General features: G+C 45.1%; 1 protein-coding gene across 1 annotated transcript in view; it reads right to left on the bottom strand.

Annotated features, from left to right (window-relative positions):
- Positions 1 to 27,975, bottom strand: part of Dmbt1 (deleted in malignant brain tumors 1) — a 66,582-nt gene that overhangs the window by 20,978 nt on the left and 17,629 nt on the right. Inside the window, 4 exon segments of the mRNA XM_057778726.1 lie at positions 3,169 to 3,195; positions 6,138 to 6,461; positions 15,841 to 16,164; positions 23,619 to 24,012. Of these exon segments, the coding sequence (XP_057634709.1) occupies positions 3,169 to 3,195; positions 6,138 to 6,461; positions 15,841 to 16,164; positions 23,619 to 24,012 (1,069 nt within the window).

Raw genomic sequence — 27,975 nt, forward strand, 5'->3', positions numbered from 1 at the left:
ACATTAGCCATCACTAAAATCTTCCTGAGAAAGTGGACCCAACCAAAAAGAGAGGGGACTTCCAGAGATTATTACAGAATGGCAGAGGAAACCTGCTCACAAAGTGGCTGCTTGGAGGAGCCTGCTTCTTCAACACTATTCTCAGATGGGGTCTGGGTCACCACAGTGACACTATGTTTGTCGTGACCTGTACACAGTTCCAAGGGCCACAGAACAGCTGCCTATTGATGGTTAAACTAGCAAATTCTCTTGGGGACACACAATGGACTGGTTTCCTGGGTGACTTCTTTGTAGATTGAAGGATGTCTTGGTATTTGAATGGGGATCAGCATCATACAACCAATGAGATACCTTGTTTGGGGATTTGCTTGGTTGAACCTTGGAGAATTTGTCATCTGGTGGAGTGTTTATTGCTTGTCATTTAATACCCAATAAAGAGGACATATTGGCTACTCTTTTCTTGGATTTGTTTTTCACATACGAGGAATAGACAGAGCATCTCTTCCCTTTGGTCCAGATGGAGTGAATACACATCTATACGCAAAATACTAATTGACCACACCCTAGGTCAAGACCTCTCCATTTTGTAGGCAGCTGTTGTCAACTTCTTTGGAAGAGCAAAACAAGCTCAAACTCTCTGACCACCAGTCATGGTAGAATGAACGCACATCCATGGGCCCAAGATTAGCAGCTGCCACATCATTACTGCCCTCAGTCTGAAAACGTGATTCTGCCTCCAGGAAAACCTCAGAATGAGACTGAGCTGAGAGCTGTCTCCTCCCATCCGCTCTAGTGCTATGATTAAGGGTGTGCACCACTACTGCCCAGTTTCTATGGCAAGCTAGGGAGGCTACTGAGATTAAAGGTGTGTGTCACCACTGCCTGGTCTGTAAGGATGGCCAGTGTGGCTGCTCTACTCTCTGGTGTTCAGGAAAACTTTGTTTATTAAAATCCAAATGAAACACCACTATACAACTTTCCATTTTCAGCCACAGAATCTTAGACATGCAAATATTGACAAATTATCTAACTATGCCTTAATTTTCCAATTTGCAAAATGGGATTAATGGTACATACCTCAAAATATTATGGTTTCATGATAATAGCACGTATTACCTGTATTAGTTGAGCATAGATTATGGGCAGTATTTTTAATTGTGAAAGATTTGTTTTATTTTTAATTATGTGCACGGACAAGTGCCTGTGGGTGGGTGTGTGCACATCAGTACAGGTGTCCATAGAGGCCAGAAGAGGGTGTCAGAGACACTTGTGTTGGAGTTATAGGTGGTTATAAACTGCCCAATCTGGGTGATTAAATCTATGCTGAGCAGTGGCCTTAAATCCCAGAACTTGGGAGGCAGAGACTGGGGTATCTCTGTGCATTCAAGGCCAGCCTGGTCTACAGAACAAATACAAATTTCAGGACATCCAGAGTTACACAAAAATACTCTATCTCAAAAAGACAAAACAGAAAAAAAACTAAACATACAGTGTGTGCTATAAATGACTGCACCCACTGCATAGTTTCCTCTTTACGTTTCAATGCATTTATTTCATACATGAAAACTATTAGTGTTGGGGTGTATATCAAGTTATCTAGCTTTGATTGTGCTATTTGCAAGAACGGCCCATATTGCACAAAAAAAGAACAGGTGAGTGTTTCCAGCTAGCTTTTCTGACACTAGGCTCAAGCTAATTTCACCCATCAAGTGACTGAAGGGCAGAGAGAAGAAGGAAGGTGAAGGACAGGGATTGGTGGAGTTTGCCCAGCAGCTTGACACCCACACCTCTCATCTCCACTCCATCCCTGATTCTGTGCCCAAAGCTGCACTTGGATCCCACCAGGCAGCATCAGGAGCAGCCGCAGGGCTGACCACCTGTCCTAGCTAGCTCCACTGTCACCCTGCCACAGCTGAGGCACTTGGAGGAGTCTCAACTGCTGGCCTTATCTAAATCACTTCTGCAGAAGGCCATATCTGTGGGAATTTCTCTCGTCAGATAATTGATGGGGGAATGCCAGCACACTGACCTGGGCAGGTGAGTCTGTGCTGTATAATATTGCTAGCTACGCATGAGCTAGGAATCCAGCAAGCAGGGCTCCTCCATCGCCTCTACATCAGTTTCTGCCTTGGGTTCCCACCTTGTCTACACTAGATGATGAACTCTAACCTGTGAGCCAAACAAACCCTTTCCCCTCCTAGTTGCTTATAGCCAGTGTTTTATCACAGCAACAGAAGGCAAACAGGACCTCAACTCAAGCAGAAGACTAAAGCCAGAGACTAAGAGCAAAGAAAAGGCCTTACCATTCACTGTTGGATCTTGGTATGGAAAATCTAAAGAAAGACCAAAAGCAGATTAGAAAAGGATCCACTGTTTAGAAATGGACTCATAAAGGATACAAAATTAACTTCAACTGCACTGTACACTCCTGCTGAGGGTGAGAAAATCTGTAGTTTCAGGTCTGGCTATGTCTACTGCACAAGGTCTTGATCAAAATAATTTTTTCTTGCAAAAAAGGAAATAAAACCAGGTGGGCTGAAGGTTGGGTATATATCATTTCAGGTATAATAAACAAGAGCTGGGCAGAAAGACAAACTCCTGGAATCCCAGAACTATAGAACTGAGGTATAGGATAAGGAGTCTAAGGGTAGGTAGCCTTGCCTTGCCTACACAAGGCAATTTATGAGCTTAAATAAACTAAGTAAATGAAAAATATAAATAGATTCTTCTTGCTTTGTTACATCTTAACAAACAAATGGCCCTATAATAGTGCTAAAATTAAGGCCTTATTAACGTTGGGCCAGGCAGGAGTTTTCCGTAAGTGTGGAGGACGACAAAGCACAGACCCCGGAGCCACTCTGGGTCTCCAAGTCAGAATCCCTTGAGAGAAGGATGTGAATCCCAGGCCATGCAATCAGATAATCTATTATATTCTCACAGACACTGAAATCTGAGGCACAAGCAACATCGAATTGAAGACAGCACCTGTGTTACCACCTGACCCTTTATGCTCCAGCTGGCAGAAGCTTCTGTTGTCATTACATGTCCAGATCACACACAGATGATTTAATGCTTCCTTGTCTCGTTAGATAACATTTAGTGAGGTGGTGTTTATTATGACATAAGGAAACTCTAAACTGATACAGTTCATATTTTCAAAGTCCTTACCAGGTGTTGGAGAGCTTGATTGAGAAGCTGTAAGGGAATAAAGAAAATTCAGATTGTGTTTTTCACCCACAGGAATCCCGGGGAAAACCTAACTGGGGAGCAATAGCGCTGACTCTTATACATTCATTGATCAACCAGGAACACCTGAGGTCAAGTCCACCCTGAACAGAAAGCTCTTACATCTCTGCTGTATAGGCTCCCTAAAGACAAAGTCTAACACTGAGGTTTCATTTTCTTGGTCCGAAGAGAAAAACAGATTTAGTAATATCCCAATCAGTACTCTGTGTCCATGGCTTCCTTCACGGATTACACATGTGTTTCTGGGTTCAGGCATGTGTCTCTCTGTATGTTTGTATCATTGGAAGTTTCTAAGGATTGGTTATATCTCTGTGTATGTTACCTTTGTGTATGTGTGTGTGCCTGTGTGTCTGTGTGTGTGTGCATGTTTCTAAGTATGTTGAGTATAAATCAGGAAGGGTCTTCTAAGGGGGACAATGTCCCTGGCCATCAGAATGAGCAGGTAGAAAAAGCTAGTGAAGGACAGGATAAACAGACTGGCTCTAGAAACCAGAGCAGCAAGAGTGAGCAGACTGTGGCTACAGGTGGCGCTGTTGGAGTTACACGGTAGCAACCACGCTTTGTGCAATGAGTGACCTGCAGGACCCTTTATAATAAGGAGAATAAAGAAAACCAGAAAATGTGCTGAGCACGGTGTCTCAAAGTTGCAATCCTGGTACTGTGTGGCTGAGGCTGGAGAATTTTGTACTTGAAGGCCAGCAGCGAGGGTTATACAGATAGACATGTCTCCAAGAGATAAGCAATGTTGAAAACAGAAAGAATATAAAGGAACAGAAATATACAGAGAAGTTAGCATGAACGGACAGAGACACAAAGACACAGGAGACATAACATGGGACCATGAGTTGCCACCCTGCAGGCTTGTAGTCAGTACCATGGTGAAGCCTCCAGTCCTCCATGTTCGATAGCATTCAGCAGTGGGGTTCGATATGCCCAGTGATGTGTTCACACAATTCATACACAGACTTTGTTAGCCTTGAATGGGCAGAGACCAAGGACAATCACAAAGGTAACATATGTAGGAAAACTCTGATGAAGTGAATAGTAGGTGTCTTGTCAGTGCCATAGTGCTAACAAAAAGAGCCTGACTCCAAAAGTGACCAGGAGAACAGGAACGCTCCAATTCTAGTTGCGGAGATCCACCTGATTTAGATGTGGAATGGTCACCTGTGCAGTAGAAGGACAGGGAGGCACAAAGTGCCCGGAATTTCACCAAGATCACAGGGAGGACAGAGGCAGCATTTTCACTAATCTAGTAGAGGATGGAATGGAAGGGCAGGGGCTTCCAGAAGGAGCCATGAGCTATGCAGTAGTTCATGGAGATTTACCCTATACTCCACTGCCCCAGATGGGACATGGGCTTCTGCAGCTTCCTAAATGCAAGTAAGAAAGTCATCACCTCCTCTGGGACAGAACAGCAAGGCCCTGCAATGTGATGCAGATAGACAGCCAAGGGTACCTTCAGCAATGAGTGATGACTACCTAAGTTCCGCCGTCACAGGACTAGGATTCTGTAGGACTCTAGCAATGCTCGTGGTTCTCTCTCCTCTGCTTCACTACTTCTTTCCATGTGGCTTGGGGACACATGACGTATGATGACCCTGCCACAGCCACACCCTCAACAGTCATTTGTAACTTCCCCTGTGCTCATGATTGGGCTATTGAGCCCGAATCTGGGAGAAGCCTGATATTAGTACAGCAGGAAGAGTTAAAAAGTACTGAAGTTTTCCCAAAAGATTCTCTCTGCAGTGCTTCTGAGAAAGGATGCGGGGAAACACCGGCAGGAAAGATGTGAGTTTGTGCTCCTTCTAGCGCTGTACTGCTTTGCCCTCTGAACACAGCAAAGTCATACAGAAACTGGTTACATCTCTGCAAACCAGGACTAGGTTACACCTTGCTGGAGGATGTGCATGCTGACCCTGTTGCTTTCTCAAGTCTGGGGCCTGATGCTGTCCTTCCGTGAATTATCTGTCTCACATGAATGCTGGAGCCCTGGATAACCGAGAGGATTATGAAAGCCCTGACTCAATACTGTAGAATATTATGTTGAGATGAGTTTCATTTGTTTGTGGTGTGGAAAATTTGCTTTGATGATAGGAAGATGTGTTGTCTTTTTACGTTACATTTGTTTACTTCTGTGAATCTATGTCACATGACCTGTACAAAACACGTGATTAGTTTAATAAAGAGCTGAATGTGGCCAATAACTTGGCAGGAGAGGATCAGTGGGGCAGGCAGGCAGAGAGAATCAAAGCGATGGAAAAATTGAGAGGATAAAGAAGCACAAGAAGAAGGAAAGGAGGATGTAGGCAGCCAGCTACCCAACTACACAGCAAACTACAGAATGCAAAATAAAGAAAGGTCTACAGAAAGAGAGAAAGGAAAATCCCAGAGGAAAAAGACAGATGGGATAATTGACGTTAAGAAAAGCTGGCTCAAGCCGGGCGGTAGTGGCGCACACCTTTAATCCCAGCACTCAGGAGGCAGAGGCAGGCAGATCTCTGGGAGTTCGAGACCAGCCTGGTCTACAAGAGCTAGTTCTGGGAAGGACACCAAAGCTACAAAGAAACCCTGTCTCGAAAAACCAAAAAAAAAGAAAAAAGAAAAGCTGCCTCAGAAAGCCAAGCTAAGGACTGGCATTTATAAGGAAAAATAAGCCACTGTGTGTGATTTATTTGGGAGCTGCGTGGGAGTCCTCTGAAAGAGCAAGGAGCCAAAAGAGAAAAAGAATAAAAACAACACGACCACCAGCTGAGAAGGGCAGTGACCTCGGTATTCACCTGTCTTAGAGGGCTGAGATGCACATGGCCAGAATGGAGTTCCGGGGTTGTTAAAAGAAACCGAATCATATCCCATTAATGGCTGCGAGAACTAAGGATCTCTGGTCATACCTGAGCAGATGACTCCAGCGTCCTCGTGGTGTCCACAGTTGTGGGAGAGCCAGCCTCGGTGGGAGCAGCTTGCCAGATAGTACTCGTGCCCTATGCAGTCCACGTCATCCAGGACAATGGGCCCAGAGCCCTGTCCAAACCAGGCATATCCGGGGGCAGACACAGCCCAGCCACAGCCCAGCTGTCTGCACACCACATTGGCATCATTTATGTCCCAGCCGTCGTCACACACGGTGCCCCAGGAACCCTGGTACAAGATCTCCACGCGACCCTGACAACTGTCTGATCCATTCACCAGCCTCACAAACAAATCAATTTCTGTTCCTGGAAAGACAAGGGGGATTATCCTTCATTGTTCCTGTGCGGATGACGGCGCATGTACATTCCTGGACAGCTCTTTCATGGGGTTTAAGGCAATACAGCACGTGATTCCCTCCCCTGTCGCTTTTTCAGAACCCTGTCTTGGAAAGACCTTACCCCTGTCAGTTGCCCTTGCTCCCACAATGAAGGTTCATTGCTTCTGTTCTAGACAGAAAAGGTCTGTCTGTCACCAGGAAGGCTATGTGCGTGCAGTGTTGACATGGGTTGAATCTATCCTGGATGGTGGGCAGACACCTGCTGCATCTTGTAACTAAGACCTTTGAGTGTCATACACTCTTCAGGGTACCAACACATACTGGTCAATGTGGGGTCTTTCACGGACATAGAGAAATCATAGCCCCACAACTCCTAACGCACAGACCACACACGGGTACATCCAGCCGCACCCTGACCCACACTTCTCTATGACTGACCGAAGGGACAGATTGATGAGCTCCCTGGCAGAAGACAAGTTCATGGATCTTTGGCAAAGTCTCTCACCGGCTGCTTACCCAGACAAGGGTGAGATGTGTTATCAGAACTGTTTTTTTCAGGCCCAATAAAACAGTATTAAGCATGAAAAGAAGCTATTGTTCACCCCGCTGAGCTGGGTCAGGAGACTGCCCATGAGCTCACTTTCAGATTTCAATAATAGCACACTAGAAAGCCCTGAATTTTGTCACTACTGGTCTCTAAGACGACTGATGTGAACTTACCACTAAAGTCAATTTAAGTATCCAACATGTTTAGACAAGACAAAGGTCCGCATGGGTTTTGCTATGTTACAGCACCTCTCTAAAACACGTGATTAGATTAATAAAGAGCTGAATGACCAATAACTTGACAGGAAAAGGATCAGTGGGGCAGGCAGGCAGAGAGAATTAAAGGCATGGAAAAATTTAGAGGATAAGAGGCAAGAGAAGAAGGAAAGGAGGAACTAACGGGACCCTTTGAAGGGACTCAGATTGGATCCCACAATATATCAAGGTCTCTTTTTGCCATGGAAACCTCTCTGGAAGCTTGTCTTATCTTGATCTCCTAACCCAGAGTTTCTTCTGACATAACACTAAATTTAGAGACCGTGGAGAAACCCACTCCATTGCTGTCTGACTCCTCCACACAGACAATTGGGTCACAATAGGGGAAAGCTCCAACAATCAGGACCTTATCCTAGCTTCTCTAATACTACACAAACACACACACACACACATCCACAAACATACATCTCTATAAGTGTGTCAAGAAAGGCATGGCTGACACTGACATTACAACCTACACCAGAGAGAGATTTATACAACTTTAGTTACCTATTGGTAGAGTGCTGGGCGGCACTTCAGTGGTAGTCGGCTCTGGAGTGGTGATCTCTACACGTTCATATATGGATGAGAAATAAATATGAAGTTAAGTCTCCATTGAGAAAAGGTCAGACATGCAAGTACGTTAAAACTACTGATGGGATGTGATTCAGGCTCTCTACTGTGTGGTGCTATGTGACTCGAGATGGGGGAGAAATCTGGATAGTCTTGAGTTCTCCCAATCTAAAAGGCTATGTTTGTAGAAAATGGCGTTAACCTACAGACCCTAACTCTAATGCCTACATTTGACTTGTGTTGAATCTGGGGAATGAATACAAAAATGTTACATACTTAAAAAACTAGTTAATTGTTCTTATCTAATTGCATTGACTGATATGTTCAATATAATATAAACTAGCAAGTGTTGGAATGCCTGTTTGAATTTTTTGTATATAAATGTATTTTTTTAATTCAATGGCTCTGCATGTACCCTAGGCTTTCTGAAATGCAACATCCTCCTTATTCAGGCTCCTGAGTGCTTGAATTGTGTGTTTGTGAGTGTGTGTGTCTGTGTGTATATGTGTATAACCATGCCTGCTGTTTACTTTAGTGGAAATGCTTCTAATATGCCACTTTTAAACAATATACTAGTTTAAAAATACATGTGTAAATTGTTCAAAATGTGCCCCCTCTCTAGGACATGGTCCTGCTGCTTCGAGAGGAGATGTCTGGAGATGAATCCATTGATGTCAAACACCCAGCCTCTATCGAGTCACTGAAAATGAAGGAAGTTGACCTCTTCCCACACAGTAGGTCCTGATACAAACAGCTCTAGAAAAGTCTTTTCCTGCATAACTGTGTCAGAGACTTGTCCAGTCTTCCCTTGCTCTTCAATCTGACTGATACAGTTGCATCATAGAGCCTATCAAACATCGAAGAGTATCTGCTACCTAAGAATGTCCGGTAGGGGCACCAACAAAGAGGACAAAATAAATTCTCCTTGTATACATGTTACAAATAAGAAAAGGGAGAATCTTGAGGGGAAATATGGCTAAGTTAGAATAAAGTCAGTCTCATCCTTGAGATACCCAACATGCCTAAGGAAGAACAATGGCTGATCTGTGCACCATTTAGATTCCCAAGGAATTTTGGGCTGGCCAGAGGCCTTCATGTAAATGGAGACTCTTCTTACTGATGACGTAGAATCAAAAAACCACCTGGAGGAAAGGAAGTGACTTTCCTTACCAAAGCCCAGGCTGACAGGCTCTAAACTGTTCTGATGTGCCACCAACATCTCTCACTAGAGGACGTCAGAGAGGAAAACAGCACCTGTGATGTCAAGGGTGGAGCATCAGGACTTCCCAGGGAGCTTTATGGCCCAGAGGGAAGGATATGACAAGGGTGGAAGTTAAGCTGACTTTTACTTCCTCTCCAGGTACCAAGGCCAAACTCAGCATCCTAGGCGGACCAATATACGTTGTCGAACATGGGGGCCTCAGAGCTCTGAGGATCATCAAGAGACCCCAAGAAACAAGAACACTTTGGAGCTCCTTGCAGAAAACTCTTCAGAAGGATGCCCACACCATACATGGATTTAATCCATGGCATAAATGCCTTGTAAACTTGAAATGTTGTCAAGAAATTTCCTCGGGGAGCTTAAGACTCTCATCCTCTGCCTTCTGCCCAAATACTGGATCAGAGGTGAGCCTGTATGTTCTAGGGACAATAAGGCCACAGAGATACCACATAAAACATGTTACCTTCTGTGGTCACGCTTGTAGTCTCATAGATAACATCTGCAGAATGAGAAAGAAAGAATCACTGGATGTTGGTCTTCATTTGAATCTCAGAAGCTGGAGCTGACATCTCCCATGCTGAAGGCCTTCTCTCACTGATACGCTGTCATTTCTCCTTGCGAAATCTGATACTCATCTTTCTGTCACTTTGCCGCTGAGATGTCACCATGAGCATCTTTTGTCCCTCACCCTCGTTCAACTCCTCTGCATCTACGCCATCCCAAATACCACCCAGGTCACTAGCAACCCCACCCTAAGCACAAGATACGAAACAGCCAGATGAAATCTGAATTCAAAAAGTTATATGGCTATCTCTGTAGTTCAAACACAACATCTCACTATAAACATTAGCCATCACTAAAATATTCCTGAGAAAGTGGCCTCAACCAGAAAGAGAGGGGACTTCTAGAGATTACTGCAGAATGGCAGAGGTAACCTGCTCACAAAGTGGCTGCTTGGAGGAGCCTGCTTCTTCAACACTATTCTCAGGTGGGGTCTGGATCACCACAGCCACCCCATGCTTGTCATGACATGTACACGGTCCCTGGGGCTACAGAACAGCTGCCTATCGATGGTTAAACCAGCAAATTCTCTTGGGGACACACAATGGACTGGTTTCCTGGGTGACTTCTTTGTAGATTGAAGGATGTCTTGGTATTTGAATGGGGATCAGCATCATACAACCAATGAGATCCCTTGTTTGGGGATTTGCTTGGTTGAACCTTGGAGAATTTGTCATCCCTCTGGTGGAGTGTTTATTGCTTGTCATTTAATACCCAATATTGGCCACTCTTTGCTTTGATTTGCTTTGCAAATATAAGGAATAGTCAGAGCATCTCTTCCCTTTGGTCCAGATGGAGCAAATACACATCTATACTCAAAATACTAATTGACCACACCCTAGGTCAAGACCTCTCCATTTTGTAGACAGCTGTTGTCAATTTCTTTGGAAGAGCAAAACAAGCTCAAACTCTCTGACCACCAGTCAAGGTGGAATGAACGCACATCTATGGGCCCAACGATTGGCAGATGCCACATCAATTACTGTTCTCAGGCTAAAAACGTGATTCTGCTTCCAGGAAAACCTCAGAATGAGACTGAGCTGAGAGCTGTCTCCTCCCATCTTCTCTAGTGCTATGATTAAGGGTGTACACCACTACTGCCCAGTTTCTATGGCAAGCTAGGGAGGCTACTGAGATTAAAGGTGTGTGTCACCATTGCCTGGTCTGTAAGGATGGCCAATGTGGCTGCTTTGCTCTCTGGTCTTCAGGAAAACTTTGTTTATTAAAATCCAAATGAAACACCACTACACAACTTTCCATTTTCAGCCACAGAATCTTAGACATGCAAATATTGACAAATTATCTAACTATGTCTTAATTTTCCAATTTGCAAAATGGGATTAATGATACATACCTCAAAATATTAAGGTTTCATGATAATAGCATATATTACCTGTATTAGTTGAGCATAGATTATTGCAGTATTTTAATTATGAAAGATTTGTTTTATTTTTAATTATGTGCACAGGCAAGTGCCTGTGGGTGGGTGTGTGCACATCAGTACAGGTGTTCATAGAGGCCAGAAGAGGGTGTCAGAGACACTTGTGTTGGAGTTATAGGTGGTTATAAGCTGCCTAATCTGGGTGCTTAAATCTATGCTGAGCAGTGGCCTTAAATCCCAGAACTTGGGAGGCAGAGACTTGGGAATCTCTGTGCACTCAAGGCCAGCCTGGTCTACAGAACAAATACAAATTTCAGGACATCCAGAGTTACACAAAAATACCCTATCTCAAAAAGACAAAACAGAAAAAAACTAAACATACAGTGTGTGCTATAAATAACTGCACCCACTGCCTAGTTTCCTCTTTACGTTTCGATGTATTTATTTCATACATGAAAACTATTAGTGTTGGGGTGTATATCAAGTTATCTAGCTTTGATTGTGCTATTTGCAAGAACGGCCCATATTGCACAAAAAAAGAACAGGTGAGTGTTTCCAGCTAGCTTTTCTGACACTAGGCTCAAGCTAATTTCACCCATCAACTGACTGAAGGGCAGAGAGGAGAAGGAAGGTGAAGGACAGGGATTGGTGGAGTTTGCCCAGCAGCTTGACACCCACGCCTCTCATCTCCACTCCATCCCTGATTCTGTACCCAAAGCTGCACTTGGATCCCACCAGGCAGCATCAGGAGCAGCCGCAGAGCTGACCTCCTGTCCTAGCTAGCTCCACTGTCACCCTGCCACAGCTGAGGCACTTGAACGGTCTCAACTGCTGGCCTTATCTAAATCACATCTGCAGAAGGCCATATCTGTGGGAATATCTCTTGTTGGATAATTGATGGGGGAATGCCAGCACACTGACCTGGGCAGGTGAGTCTGTGCTGTATAATATTGCTAGCTACGCATGAGCTAGGAATCCAGCAAGCAGGGCTCCTCCATCGCCTCTACATCAGTTTCTGCCTTGGGTTCCCGCCTTGTCTACACTAGATGATGAACTCTAACCTGCGAGCCAAACAAACCCTTTCCCCTCCTAGTTGCTTATGGCCAGTGTTTTATCACAGCAACAGAAGGCAAACAGGACCTCAACTCAAGCAGAAGACTAAAGCCAGAGACTAAGAGCAAAGAAAAAAGCCTTACCATTCATTGTTGGATCTTGGTATGGATAATCTAAAGAAAAAACAAACCCAGATTAGAAAAGAATGCACTGTTTAAATATGGACTCATAAAGGATACAAAACTAACCTCAAATGCATTTTACACTCCTGTTGAGGTAGGTGAATCTGTAGTTTCAAGCTTGGTTATGTCCAATACCCAAGGTCTTGATCAAAATGATTTATTTTTGCAAAAAGAAAATAAAGCCAGGTGGGCTGAAAGTTAGGTATATATCATTTCAGGTATAATAAACAAGAGCTGGGCAGAAAGACAAACTCCTGGAATCCCAGCAATATGGAACTGAGGTATAGGATCAGGAGTCCAACGGTAGGTAGCCTTGCAAGTCTGAGACTACTATGAGCTAAATGGGCCTCACAAAAACTAAATAGATGAAAACTATATATAGGCTTTTCTTGCTTTGTGAAGTCTTAACAAACAAATGGCCCTATAATGGTGCGAAAATTAAGGCCTTATTAACGTTGGGCCAGGCAGGAGTTTCCCCAGAGTGTGGAGGACGACAAAGCACAGACCCCTGAGCCACTCTGGGTCTCCAAGTCAGAATCCCTTGAGGGAAGGAAGTGAATCCCAGGCCATGCAATCAAATAATCTATTAGATTCTCACAGACACTGAAATCTGAGTCAGGGGCAACATCAGATTGAAGACTGCACCTGTGTTACCACCTGACCCTTTATGCTCCAGCTGGCAGAAGCTTCTGTTGTCATTACATGTCCAGATCACACACAGATGATTTAATGCTTTCTTGTCACGTTAGGTAACATTTAGTGAGGCGGTGTTTATTATGACATAGGGGAAGCTCTAAACTGATACAGTTCATCTTTTCAAAGTACTTACAAGGCGTTGTATAGCTTGATTGAGAAGCTGTAAGGGAATAAAGAAAATTCAGATTGTGTGTTTCATCCACAGGAATCCCGGGGAAAACCTAAGTGGGGAGCAATAGCGCTGACTCTTATGCATTGATCAACCAGGAACACCTGAGGTCAAGTCCACCAACCCCTGAACAGAAAGCCCACATCTCTGCTGTGTGGGATCTCCAAAGACTGTCTAACACTGAGGTTTCATTACCACTGGTCAAAAGAGGAAAACAGCCTTAGTAATATCCCAGTCAGCACTCTGTGTCCACGGCTTCCTTCACAGATTACATATGTGTTTCTGTGTTTAGGCCTGTGTCACTCTGTATGTTTCCATCCATGGAAGTAACTAAGGAAATTTGGTTATATCTCTGTGTATGTCTACCTTTTTGTGTGTGTGTGTGTGTATGTGTGTGTGCATGTTGTGTGTGTGTTTGTCTGGGCATGTTTCTAAGTATGTTGAGTATAAATCAGGAAGGGTCTTCTAAGGGGGACAATGTCCCTGGCCATCAAATAAGCAGGTAGAACAAGCTAGTGAAGGACAGGATAAACAGACTGGCTCTAGAGACCAGAGCAGCAAGAGTGAGCAGACTGTGGCTACAGGTGGCGCTGTTGGAGTTGCACTGTAGCAACCACAGCTTTGTGCAGTGAGGGACCTGCAGGACCCTTTATAATAAGGAGAATAAAGGAAACCAGAAAATGTGCTGAGCACGGTGTCTCAATTTTGCAATCCTGGTCTGTGTGGCTGAGGCTGGAGAATTCAGTACTTGAAGGCTAGCAGCAAGGGTTATACAGATAGACATGTCTCCATGAGATAAGTAATGTTGAAAACAGAAGAACATGTAGGAACTGAAATATACAGAGAAGTCAGCATGAATTGTCAGAGACACAAAGACAAAGGAGATATAACATGGGACCATGAGGTGCCACCCTGCAGGCTTGTAGACTGTACCATGGTGAAGCCTCCAGCCCTCCATGTTCAATAGCATTCAGCAGTGAGGTTCTATATGCCCAGTGGTATGTTCACACAACAATTCATAGGCAGACTTCATCAGCCTTGAATAGGCAAAGACCAAGGATAATCACATAGATAGTAACATATGTAGGAAAACCTGATGAGGTGAGTAGTAGGTGTCCTGTCAGTGCCATAGTGCTAACAGAAAGAACCTCACTCCAAAAGTGACCAGGAGAACAGGGACGCTCCAATTCTAGTTGTGGAGACTCACCCAAGCTAGGTGTGGATTGGACACCTGTGAAGTAGAAGGACAGGGAGACACAAAGTGCCTAGTAGTTCACCAAGATCACAGGGAGGACATACTCAGCATTTTCACAAACCTAGCAGAGGCTGGAATGGAAGGGCAGGGGCTTCCAGAAGGAGCCATGAGCTATGCAGTAGTTCACGGAGTTCTACCCTATACTCCACTGCCCTGGATAGGGCCTGGGCTTCTGCTGCTTCCTTAATGCAAGTAAGAAAGTCACCACCACTTCTGGGACAGAACAGCAAGGCTCTGCATTGTGATGCAGATAGACAGCCAAGGGTACCCTCAGCAATGAGTGATAATCACCTAAAGGTCCGCGCTCACAGGACTAGGATTCTGTAGGACTCTAGCAATGCTCGGGGTTCTCTCTCCCTCAACAGTCATTTGTAACTTCCCCTGTGCTCATGATTGGGCTATTGAGCTTGAATCTGGGAGAAGCCTGATATCAGTACAGCAGGAAGAGTTAAAGGGTACTGAAGTTTTCCCAAAAGGTTCTCTCTGCAGTGCTTCTGAGAAAGGATGCAGGGAAACACTGGCAGGAAAGATGTGAGTTTGTGCTCCTTCTAGCGCTGTACTGCTTTGCCCTCAGAACATGACAAAGTCATACAGAAAGTGGTTGCATCTCTGCAAACAGGACTAGGTTACACCTTGCAGGAGGATGTGCATGCTGACCCTGTTGCTTTCTCAAGTCTGGGGCCTGATGCTGTCCTTCCGTGAATTATCTGTCTCACATGAATGCTGGAGCCCTGGATAACCGAGAGGACTGTGAAAGCCCTGACTCAATGCTGTAGAATATTATGTTGAGATGAGTTTCATTTGTTTGTGGTGTGGAAAATTTGCTTTGATGATGGGAAGATGTGTTGTTTTTTTTTACATTACATTTGTTTACTTCTGTGAATCTATGTCACATTGCCTGTCTAAAACATGATATTAATTTAATAAAGAACTGAATGTGGCCAATAACGTGGCAGGAAAGGATAAGTGGGGCAGGCAGGCAGAGAGAACCAAAGCGATGGAAAAAATGAGAGGATAAAGAAGCAAGGAAAGAAGGAAAGGAGGATATAGGCAGCCAGCTACCCAACTACACAGCAAACTACAGAATGCGAAATAAAGAAAGGTCTACAGAAAGAGAGAAAGGAAAAGCCCAGAGGAAAAAGACAGATGGAATAACTGAAGTTAAGAAAAGCTGGCTCGAACAAGCCAGGCTAAGGACTGGCCTTTATAAGGAAAGTAGGCCACTGTTTATGTGTATTAGGGAGCTGGGTGGGAGGCCTCTGAAAGAGCAAGGAGCCAAAAGAGAAAAAGAATAAAAAACACCACCACCACCAGCTGAGAAGGGCAGTGACCTCAGTATTAACCTGTCTTAGAGGGCTGAGATGCACATGGCCAGAATGGAGTTCCGGGGTTGTTAAAAGGGACGGAATCATATCCCACTAATGGTTTGAGAAATTATGATCTCTGGGTCATACCTGAGCAGATGACTCCAGCGTCCTCCTGGTGTCCACAGTTGTGGGACAGCCAGCCTCGGTGGGAGCAGCTTGCCAGATAGTACTCGTGCCCTGTGCAGGCCACGTCATCCAGGGCAATGGGCCCTGTGCCCTGTCCAAACCGGGCATTTCCAGGGGCAGACACAGCCCAGCCACAGCCCAACTGTCTGCACACCACATTGGCATCATTGGTGTCCCAGCCATCGTCACACACGGTGCCCCAGGAACCCTGGTACGAGATCTCCACGCGACCCTGACACCGGTCTCCTCCATTCACCAGCCTCACAGCGTAATCAAGGCCTGTTCCTGGAAAAACAAGAGGGATTATCCTTCATTGTTCCTGTGTGGATGACGGCGCATGTGCATTCCTGGTCAACTCTTTCATGGGGTTTAAGTCAATACAGCACGTGATTCCCTCCCCTGTTTCTTTTTGGGCACCCTGTCTTGGATAGACCTTACCCCTATCTCTTGCCCCTGCATCCTCACAGAATGCTTGTTGCTTCTGTTCTAGGGGGAATGGTGTTTCTGTTACCAGGAAGATTATATGTGTGCAGGGCTGACATGGGTGGAATCTATCCTGGATGTTGGGCAGACACCTGCTGCATCTTGTAACTAAGGCCTCTGAGTGCCATACACTCCTTGGGATGATGACATGCACTAGAGAATGTGGGCTGTTTCAAGGACAGAGAGAGGGCAATCGCAGCCCCACAACTCCTAACACAGAGACTGCATTCGGGCACATCCAGCCCCACACCTGTCATCAGAAGAGCATAAGGTAGAGGAGGTTTTTCTCCGACAGACAAAAGGGACAGAACGATGAGCTGCCTGGCAGGAGACAAGTTCATGAGTTCTTGGCAAAGGCTCTCACCAGTTGATTACCCAGACAAGGGTGAGATGTGATAACAGAACTGTTTTTTCAGGCCCAATAAAACAGTATTCAACATGAATAGAGGCTATTGCTCACCCAACTGAGCTGAGTCAGGAGACTGTCCCATGGGCTCACCTTAGGTCTACAATAACAGCACACTAGAGAACCCCGAACTTTGTCGCTGCTGGTTACCAGGACCACTGATGTGAACTTACCACTGAAGTCAAGCTTCAAGTACCCAACCAGTCTAGACAAGACAAAGCCGCACGGCTTTTGCACTGATCTGGAATGGACCCCTTTGGTGGGACTCAGAATGGATCCCATAATATAACATCAGTCTCCTTTTGCCACGGAAACCTCTCTGGAAGCTTGTCTTATGATGATCCTCTAACACAGATTCTTCTGACATAACACTAAATTTAGAGACTATGGAAATTAGAAACCCACCCCATGCTGACTGTCTCCTCTACACAGAGAGAGACAAATGGGAAGTTACAGGTGCCTCGGTAATGGAAAGCCCCGTGGATCAGGAGTCAATCCCACCTTCTTTAAGTTTTCACTACACACACACACACACACACACACACACTCCCTTACGTGTCTCAGGAAAGGTAACACCATGAATGACACTAGCATTACCACCTACAGAGAAACATCTGTACCATTTCCTTACCTACTGTTGTTTCAGGAGTGGTGGTCACGTCTGGGGTGGTGAAAGGCTCTGGGGTGGTCGGCTCTGCGGGTTCGGATACAGATTGGAGAGAAAAATGGAAAATATGAAATCAAGTCTCTGTTGAGAAAACCAGAGATGTGCAAGTACAGTTAAATCTGCTGATTTGGGGTCTGAATTGGGTAATGAATGTGACTCCGGCATCCTCCCTGTGACCACAGTCATGGTTGTACCAGCCATCATGCTGACGGCTGGACAGGTAGGGTTCCCATCCTAATCAGTACACAGCTCCAAAGAGAATGTTCTCTGAGGCCTGACACAGTGCGCCCCTCCAGGTTCTGATACAGAATGGTCACAGCCAAGCTGCCAACAGACGACCTCGGCATCCTGGATGTCCCGGCTGTTATTATACGCAGTGCACCAGTAGCCTTTGTACAGGACTTCCACCCAACCTGACACCGGTCACCGCCACTCAGCAGCTTTAGGGGCTAAGCTGCAGGAACTGCTCACTTGGCATGCTGCATCCATGCTGGCACTACCTTGTGCCCCTCGCTCCTCTGACCTCCTGTGTTGTCTATGTCTCTTCCCTACCCTGGACCTGAGCAATGCCCTTCCTCATAGTCTTCCCAGTCTACTGTACCCTACATTCTCCGAAACCGTTCTAGACAAGGCCTCTCTAAGTCACCTCTTCAGTCCTGATTTAACCCCAACAGTCCCAGGGCAGAACTCTAGATTCACATCCCATCAGCTTCCTGGATATCCATGTCTGCCACTACAAACTCTGTCTCCTCCTCCTTTGGGATCCATGATGCCTCTAGGTAACTGAGCAAGTGTTCTGGGAACGCGGACATCAAGTTTGATGTCTCTCTCTCCACCTCTCTAATCAGCTCTCATCCACAAGCCTTGGTTGGTCCTTGACTTTCACGGCAGACTACACACATATCTAAGTCACTGTTCTTCCCTGAGCCCTTCAGCATTGGCCAGGAACAGTGGTGCACAATTTTAAACAGCCAGGAGGCAAAACCAGGTAGATTTCTGCAAGACAATTTCAACATGGTCTACACAAGGAGTTCCAGAGCAGCCAGGGCTACATGGTGAGACCATGTCTCGCAAACACACACAAAGAGTGGTTCAGGGTCCTCTCCATCCTCAACAGGATCAAGGAGGCAATGGCCCTCATCTAACGCAAGTCTCCCTCTGCCACTCTAGCCTTTTCTCCCACTAAGGATGTACGTGACTGGGGAGACACGGGGCAGCATGTTTCTGCTAGGTGTGATGTCCCTAAGTCACTCACAGTGACTGACTGTGAGAGAAACAGACAGCAGATGAGTGCTGTCAGCGCCCTCCCCCCACCCCCCATGGAACAGGTTCAGCATCCTGACAGCAGGATCCTGGGTACGGCTTGGCTGTGGCTACTTTGCAGTTATGAGTACTCTGTGGTATGTGAGTAACAGGTTGGAATGGAAACAAGGTGAGGGGATCAGATGGGTGCAGTTGTTGAGGTCTTCACAGGTGGGGATGGGCAAAGGACAACTGAGCAATACAAGACATTCACAAGGTACTCCTGGGTCTGAATGAAGCCATCTTGCTGCCCTCTGCTGGTCACTCTGTGGATGTCCCGCCCCCCCCTAGAGAACTGCCATCCTCAGTCTGGCCCTCACTGGAGTTTGGTCACAAAGCTTCCCCTGAGTCCCTGCCAGGATATTTCTTCTTCTCTCAAGACATGTACTCAAGGGGAGGGAGTGGCTTTATCATGCCAGGGGCACAGTGGCACAGGCACTGGTCCTCTGTGGCCTCCCCTATAAACTCACACAGAAGTACACAAGCTCTCACCCTGGTTGGACAAATTGGTCTTATCTAGGCAGTCCTGGGTTCAAACCCCACCTTCACATTTACAGCCACGGAATCATAGACACGCAACTATTAACAAATTATCTAACTATGTTTTAGTTTTCCTATCTAAAGAATGGGATCAATGATACCTCAAAATGTTGGGAAGGTTTCATGATAAGAGCACATATTTCCTGTATTAGCTCAGCAATGATTATGTGCAATATTTTTAATTTTTGAAAGTTTTGTTTTATTTTTATTTATGTGCACGGACAAGTGTCTGTGTAGGGTATGTGCACACGGTACACTTGCCCATAGAGGCCAGAAGAGGGTATCAGAGCTACTCTTTGTTGGAGTTCCAGGTGCTTATAAACTCTCTAATGGGTGCTCAGAGCTGAACTCAGGTCTTCAGAGCAGTGTGTGCTCTTATGATGAGTCATCTCTTCAGTCTCCACTTTACATTTCGATGGATTCGTTTAATACATGAAAATGATTTTGGTTCTGATATATAACAAGTTTTGAGCTATGAGATGTTGTTACCCTTTGCAAGAACAGCTCTTATTGTACAAGGAAGAACAGGTGAGTGTTTCCAGCTAGCTTTTCTGACGCTAGGCTCAATCTAATTTCACCCATCAACTGACTGAAGGGCAGAGAGGAGAAGGAAGGTGAAGGACAGGGATTGGTGGAGTTTGCCCAGCAGCTTGACACCCACGCCTCTCATCTCCACTCCATCCCTGATTCTGTACCCAAAGCTGCACTTGGATCCCACCAGGCAGCAGCAGGAGCAGCCACAGGGCTGACCTCCTGTCCTAGCTAGCTCCACTGTCACCCTGCCACTGCTTAGGAACTTGAAGGAGTCTCAACTGCTGGCCTTATCTAAATCATGTGCTACTGCCTATGTCTTTGGGAAATTCTCTTGATTGATAATTGGTAGAGGAATGTCATCCCACTGACCTTATCAGATGAGTCTGTATAGTATAAAATTGCTGGCTAAGTATGAGTTTGGAAGTCAGCAAGCAGGGATCCTGTAAGGCCTCTGCATCAGGTCCTGCCTCGGGCTCCTCTGCCCTGGGCTCATTCCCTGGATGATAGACAAACTTTAAGCTAAATAAACCCTTCCTCCCCCAAGTGGCTTGTGGCCAGTGTTTTATCACTGCAGCAGAAAGCCCACTGGATACCAATCCAATGAGTAGCCAATAATCAGAGACTAAGAGCAAAGGAGAAGGCCTTAGTTGTCACTTCTGGGATCCACTAGCCTGAAGAAAAACCAAACAAACTTTAGAAGAGGGTTCACTGCTTAGAAATGAACTGCTTCAGGTTACAAAGTTACCTTCAACTGCACTGTACACTCTTGCTGGGTATAGGGTAATCTGGGGTGCCGTCATGGCTGTGTGCACCGCCCAAGTACTTGGTCAAAATGATTTTTTTTTACAAAAGGAAATAAAAACAAGTGGACTGTAGATGAAGTATACATCATTTCAGATATGATAAACAAGAGGTGGGCATGGTGGCACACTCCTGGAATCCCAGATCTCCTGAACTAGAAGCAAGGGTATCAGGAGTTCAAGTGGCTTTGTTTTTTTGTTGTTGTTGTTTGTTTGTTAATTAAAACACTCCTTGGCCTATTAGCTTATGCATATTTCCAGCTAGCTCTTACATCTTAAAGTAACCCATTTCTATTAATCTGTGTATCGCCATGTGGTTGTGGACTACTGGTAAGGTTCTGTCTGGCATCTCATGTGTATCTCCTGCAGTGGGTACATGCATTCTCCCTAACTCCACCTACACTCTCACTATATCTCTTCCAGCCTGACTATATTCTGAAGTGGCCTTGTTTATACATCATGTCTGAGACCAGCCTGAGCTACATGGGTGTCAAATGTAAATAACTAAATAAATAGCGTGGACATATTTTTTTTGTTTTTTTTGAAGGCCTAGCAAACCAATGGGCCTATATGCTTGCAAGTCTTAAAGTCTTATTAGTCTTGTGCCAAGCAGATTCCCCAGAGTGAGGAGGACAGGTCATCCTTACACATCATCTGACAAAGCACAGACCCCTAAGCCACTCTGGGTCTCCAAGTCAGAATTCCATGAGGGAAGGATATGAATCCCAGACAATGCAATCACATAATCTATTAAATTCTGACACATACTAAAATTCGAGGCAGGGAAATATCAGATTGAAGACTGCACCTGTGTTACCACATGACCCTTTATGCTCCAGCTGGCAGAAGCTTCTGTTGTCATTACATGTCCAGATCTCACACAGATGATTTAATGCTTCCTTGTCTCGTTAGATAACATTTAGTGAGGCAGTGTTTATTATGACATAAGGAAACTCTAAATTGATACAGTTCATCTTTTCAAAGTACTTACCAGGTGTTGTATAGCTTGATTGAGAAGCTGTAAGGGAATAAAGCAAATTCAGATTGTGTGTTTCACCCACAGGAATCCTGGGGAAAACCTAAGTGGGGCAATAGCACTGACTCTTATGCATTGTTCAACCAGGAACACCTGAGGTCAAGTCCACCAACCCCTCAACAGAAAGCTCTTACCTCTGTGTGTGGGCTCCCCAAAGGCAAAATCTAACACTGAGATTCCATTTTTCTTGGTCAAAAGAACAAAACAGCCTTAGGAATATTCCAATCATCACTTTTTGTCCATGGCTTCCTTCATGGATTACACAGGCAGTGAATCATAAAATGGGGGAACCCCTGCACCTGTACTGAGCAGACAGAAACGTTCTTTCTGCCCTCACCCCAGGAGCATTGAGTTACAGCAAGGACTTACACGGCCTTGATGTTCTATCAGGGGCTGTAACTGGGGATGACTGTAAAAATCCAGGAGACATTTGTGGCTCACACAACAGATTTTATAAATATTGAGTACGGAAGGGTTTGAGTATAAGCAAGGGAGTTCTTAGAACCAACCTCCTATGGTGACCGAGATAATTGCTCAGGAATGGTGAGGATGTAGTTAATGTTGTTCCTAGTCTAACATATGTGTGGGTATGTGTGTGTATGTATATGCATATGTTGTGGAAACAGCGGGGCTGCTCAGGTCTGGAAGAAGGCCTGAGTTTGAGCTACTCACAATTACATCCTCTGTCCTGCTTGTTGAAATACATTCATATGAGCCAGGCACCCTGTTAGGCTCGTGGTTCATATACCAAACTTGGCACTAAGTGGACAAGGTGTGTCCCCTGCCATCCAGACACTTCCAGCATAGTCAGGTCCCTGAAGGCATCAATAGAAAGTCTCGTACAGGGGGCAAGTGTTAGCTGAGATGTGGTGGATAACATAAAGTGTATGTGTGTCTACATCCGTACCTGTCTCTATGGGTCGGTTTCGCTTCCATTGTCAACGTATGTCTATGTGCGGATGTGCATGTGCGGTGTGTATTTATGTGTAGAATGTGTCTTTGTGTCATATCTGTCTGTGATGTGAATATTTGCATGTGAGAATATATGTAGATGTGTTCCTCTGTTTATGGATGTTTCTATCTGTATGTTTCTACCTATGCAAACTAATCTATATAAATTTAGTTATATCTCAGCGTATACTAGTGTCTATGTGCATGTGTGTGTGTCTGCGGGCAGGTGTGTGTGTGTGTGTGTGTGTGTGTGTGTGTGTGTATTTCTAACTCTGTTGAGTATAAATCAGGAAGGGCTTTCTAAAAGGGGACAATGTTCCTGGACTTTAGAAAGAGCAGTTAGGGCACATGGCAGTGGTACACACCTTTAATCCCAGCTTTAAGGAGGCAGAGGAAGATGAATCTCTGTGAGTTCGAGGTGCTATGGTCTACAAGAGCTAGTTCCAGAACAGGCTACAGAGCTACAGACAAATCCCTGTCATGAAAAAAAAACATCACCTGACTGATCTAATCAAGGACTGAATAACCAATAGCTTGGCATGAAAGGATGAGCAGGTCTGGCAGGCAGAGAGAATAAAGGGAGGAGAAATCTGAGAGGAGACAGAGCAAGAGGAGAAGAAGAGGAGTCGGCAGCCAAACACCCAGCTACACAGCCACTCACAGAGTAAGAAGTACTGAAAGGTGTATAGAAATAGGGAAAGTAAAAGCTCTGATGCAAAAGACAGATGGGATAATTTAAGTTAAGAAAAGCTAACTTTAAAAGCCAAGCTAAGGCTAGGTACTTAAATTCAAGAATAAATCTCTGTGTGTGATTTATTTGGGAGCTCAGCGGTTGGCTTGCAAGAGCAAGGAGCCAAAAGAGAAAAAGAGTGAAAACAAACACCACTGGCTGAGAGTGGCAGGGCTCTGGCTATTCACCAGCCTTAGAAAAAAACAATGCCAAAATGGGGAGGGGGAGCTTAAAAGGGACGAAACCATATCCTAGTAATGGCTGTGAGAACTAAGGATCTCTGGTCATACCTGAGCAGATGACTCCAGCGTCCTCGTGGTGTCCACAGTTGTGGGAGAGCCAGCCTTGGTGGGAGCAGCTCCACAGATAGTACTCGTACCCTGTGCAGGCCACGTCATCCAGGACAATGGGCCCAGAGCCCTGTCCAAACCGGGCATTTCCGGGGGCAGACACGGCCCAGCCACAGCCCAGCTGTCTGCACACCACATTGGCATCATTTATGTCCCAGCCGTCATCACACACGGTGCCCCAGGAACCCTGGTAAAAGATCTCCACGCGACCCTGACACCGGTCTCCTCCATTCACCAGCCTCACAACAAAATCTAGCCCTGTTCCTGGAAAGACAAGAGGGATTCTCCTTCATTGTTCCTGTGTGGATGACGGCACATGTGCATTCCTGGTCAACTCTTTCATGGGGTTTAAGGCAATACAGCACGTGATTCCCTCCCCTGTTGCTTTTTGGGCACCCTGTCTTGGAAAGACCTTACCCCTGTCACTTGCCCTTGCAGCCTCACTGAATGCTCGCTGCTTCTGTTCTAGAGAGGAAAGGTCTGTCTGTCACCAGGAGGGCCATGTTTGTGCAGTGTTGACTTGGTTTGAATCTATCCTGGATGATGGGCAGACACCTGCTGCATCTTGTAACTAAGGCTTTTGAGTGTCATACACTCTTCAGGATACCAACATATACTGGTCAATGTGGGGTCTTTAGCGAACATAGAGATATCATAGCCCCACAACTCCTAACGCACAGACCGCACACGAGTACATCCAGCTCCACCCTGACCCACACTTCTCTATGACTGACCGAAGGGACAGATTGATGAGCTCCCTGGCAGGAGACAAGTTCATGGATCTTTGACAAAGGCTCTCACGGGCTGCTTACCCAGACAAGGGTGAGATGTGTTATCAGAACTGTTTTTTCAGGCCCAATAAGACAGTATTAAGCATGAATAGAAGCTATTGTTCACCCTGCTGAGCTGGGTCAGGAGACTGTCTATGAGCTCACCTTCTGATTTCATAACAGCACACCAGAAAGCCCTGAATTTTATCACTACTGGTCTCCAAGACGACTGATGTGAACTTACCACTGAAGTAATGCTTTAAGTACTCAACATGTTAAGACAAGACCAAGGTCCGCATGGGTTTTGCACTGGACTAACAAGACCCTTTGAAGGGACTCAGATTAGATCCTACAATATATCATCGGTCTCCTTTTGCCATGGAAACCTCTCTGGAACTTGTCTTATCTTGATCCTCGAACCCAGAGTTTCTTCTGACATTACATTAACTTCAGAGACCGTGGAGAAACCCACTCCATTGCTGTCTGACTCCTCCACACAGAGACAATGGTTCATGATAGAGGAAAGCTCCAACAATCAGGACCTTATCCTAGCTTCTCTAAGATTTCACAATACTACACACACACACATACACCTCTTTAAGTGTGTCAAGAAAGGCATGGCTGACACTGACATTACAACCTACACCAGAGAGAGATTTATACAACTTTAGTTACCTATTGGTAGAGTGCTGGGCGGCACGTCAGTGGTAGTCGGCTCTGGAGTGGTGATCTCTACACGTTCATATATGGATGAGAAAGGAAAATGGGAAACATGAAGTTAAGTCTCCATTGAGAAAAGGTCAGACATGCAAGTACAGTTAAAACTACTGATGGGATGTGATTCAGGCTCTCTGCTGTGTGGTGCTATGTACCTCGAGATGGGGGAGAAATCTGGATAGTCTTGAGTTCTCCCAATCTAAAAGGCTATGTTTGTAGAAAATGGCATTAACCTACAGACCCTAACTCTAACGCCTACATTTGGCTTGAGTTGAATCTTGGGAATGAATACAAGAATGTTTCACATACTTAAAAAACTAGTTAATTGTTCTTATCTAATTACATTGGCTGTTATGTCCAATATAATATAAACTAGCAAAGTGTTGGAATGCCTGTTTGAATTTTTTGTATATGAATGTATTTTTTTAATTCAGTATCTCCGCATGTACCCTAGGCTTTCTGAAACGCAACATCCTCCTTATTCAGGCTCCTAAGTGCTTGAATTGTGTGTTTTTGAGTGTGTGTGTGTCTGTGTGTGTGTCTGTGTATAACCATGCCTAGCTCATTGCTCTTACTTTCGGGGAAATGCCTCTAATATGCCCCTTTTAAATAATATACTAGTTTAACTAGTTAAACACATGTGTAAATTGTTCAAAATGTGCCCTGGCTCTAGAACATGGTCCTGCTCCTTAGAGAGGAGATATCTGGAGATGAATCCATTGATGTCAAACACTGGAAATGAAGGAAGTTGACCTCTTCCCACACAGTAGGTCCTGATACAAACAGCTCTAGAAAAGTCTCCTCCTGCAGAACTGTGTCAGAGACTTGTCCAGTCTTCCCTTGCCCTTCAATCTGACTGATACAGTTGCATCATAGAGCCTATCAAGCATTGAAGAGTATCTGCGACCTAAGAATGCCCTGTAGGGGTACAGATGAGAAAATGGATTCTCCTTGTATACTTGTTACAAATAAAAACGGTAGAATCTTGGGGGGAAATTTGGCTAAGTTAGAATAAAGAAACACTCATGCTTGGGATACCTAACATGCCTAAGGAAGAACAATGGCTGATCTATGATCCGTTTAGATTCCCAAGAATTGTGGGGCTGGCCAGAGGCCTTCGTGTAAATGGAAACTGTTCTTGCTGATGACCTAGAATCAAAAAACCACCTGGAGGAAAGGAAGTGACTTTCCTTTCCAAAGCCCAGGCTGACAGGCTCTAAACTGTTCTGATGTGCCACCAACATCTCCCACTGGAGGACGTCAGAGAGGAAAACAGCACCTGTGATGTCAAGGGTGGAGCATCAGGACTTCCCAGGGAGCTTTATGGCCCAGAGGGAAGGATATGACAAGGGTGGAGGTTAAGCATGCTTTGTTTTCCTCTCCAGACACCAAGGGCAAACTCAGCTCCCTAGGCTGACCAAGGTACGGTGAACATGGGGGCCTCAGGGCTCTGAGGATCATCAACAGACCCTAGAAACAAGAACACCTTGGTGACCCTTGCATATAACTCTTCAGGAGGATCCCCACATCATACAGGGATTTAATCCATGGTATAAATGACTTGTAAACTTGAAACCTTGCTGAGAAATTTCCCCTGGGAGCTTAAGATCCATATCCTCTGTCTTCTACCCATCTACTGGATCAGAGGTGAGCCTGTATGTTCTAGGGACAATAAGGCCACAGAGATACCACATAAAACATGTTACCTTCTGTGGTCACGCTTGTAGTCTCATAGATAACATCTGCAGAATGAGAAAGAAAGAATCACTGGATGTTGGTCTTCATTTGAATCTCAGAAGCTGGAGCTGACATCTCCCATGCTGAAGGCCTTCTCTCACTGATACGCTGTCATTTCTCCTTGCGAAATCTGATACTGATCTTTCTGTTACTTTGCCGCTGAGATGTCACCATGAGCATCTTTTATCCATTATCCTTGTTCAACTCCTCTTCTTCTACTCCATCCCAAATACCACCCAGGTCACTAGCAGCCCCAAGCGAGGTTCAAGATACAAAACAGCCTTATGAAATCTGAATTCAAAAGTTATTTGTTTATTTCTTCAGTTCAAATGCAATATCTCACTATAAACATTCGCCATCACTAAATTATGCCCGAAAATGTGGCCCCAACCAGAAAGAGAGGGGACTTCTAGAGATTATTGCAGAATGGCAGAGGAAACCTGCTCACAAAGTGGCTGCTTGGAGGAGCCTGCTTCTTCAACACTATTCTCAGGTGAGGTCTGGATCACCATAGCCATCCCATGCTTGTCATGACATGTACACAGTCCCGGGGCCACAGAACAGCTGCCTATCGATGGTTAAACTAGCAAATCCTCTAGGAAACAATGGACTGGTTTCCTGGGTGACTTCTTTGTAGATTGAAGTGTGCCTTGGCATTTGAATGGGATCAGCATCATACAACCAATGAGATACCTTGTTTGAGGATTTGTTTGGTTGAATCTGGGAGAATTTGTCATCCCTCTGGTGGAGTGTTTTTTGCTTGTCATTTAATACCCAATAAAGAGGACATATTGGCTACTCTTTGCTTTGAATTTAGTTTTGACATTTAGGTCGTAAGAATGAGCAGTCACCTCACCTTATAGAGAGAGACACTGCCCTTTAGATCAAGGTTGATCTTGACGCCAATCCTCATAGTGATGGCGTCAGAGAGCTCTGATGAGATAGAGCCTGTCCTTACCACATCCTAGCCTGTGACACTCAGAGCCTCAGTGTCTTTATCTATGAAGAGAGACTGATGTATGCAGCCAGTAAAATCAATTAAGGCATGACTTACAGCAAAGCAAGTAAGAACA

The sequence above is a fragment of the Chionomys nivalis genome, chromosome 8 (genome assembly GCF_950005125.1).
Source record: "Chionomys nivalis chromosome 8, mChiNiv1.1, whole genome shotgun sequence".
NCBI lineage: Eukaryota > Metazoa > Chordata > Mammalia > Rodentia > Cricetidae > Chionomys > Chionomys nivalis.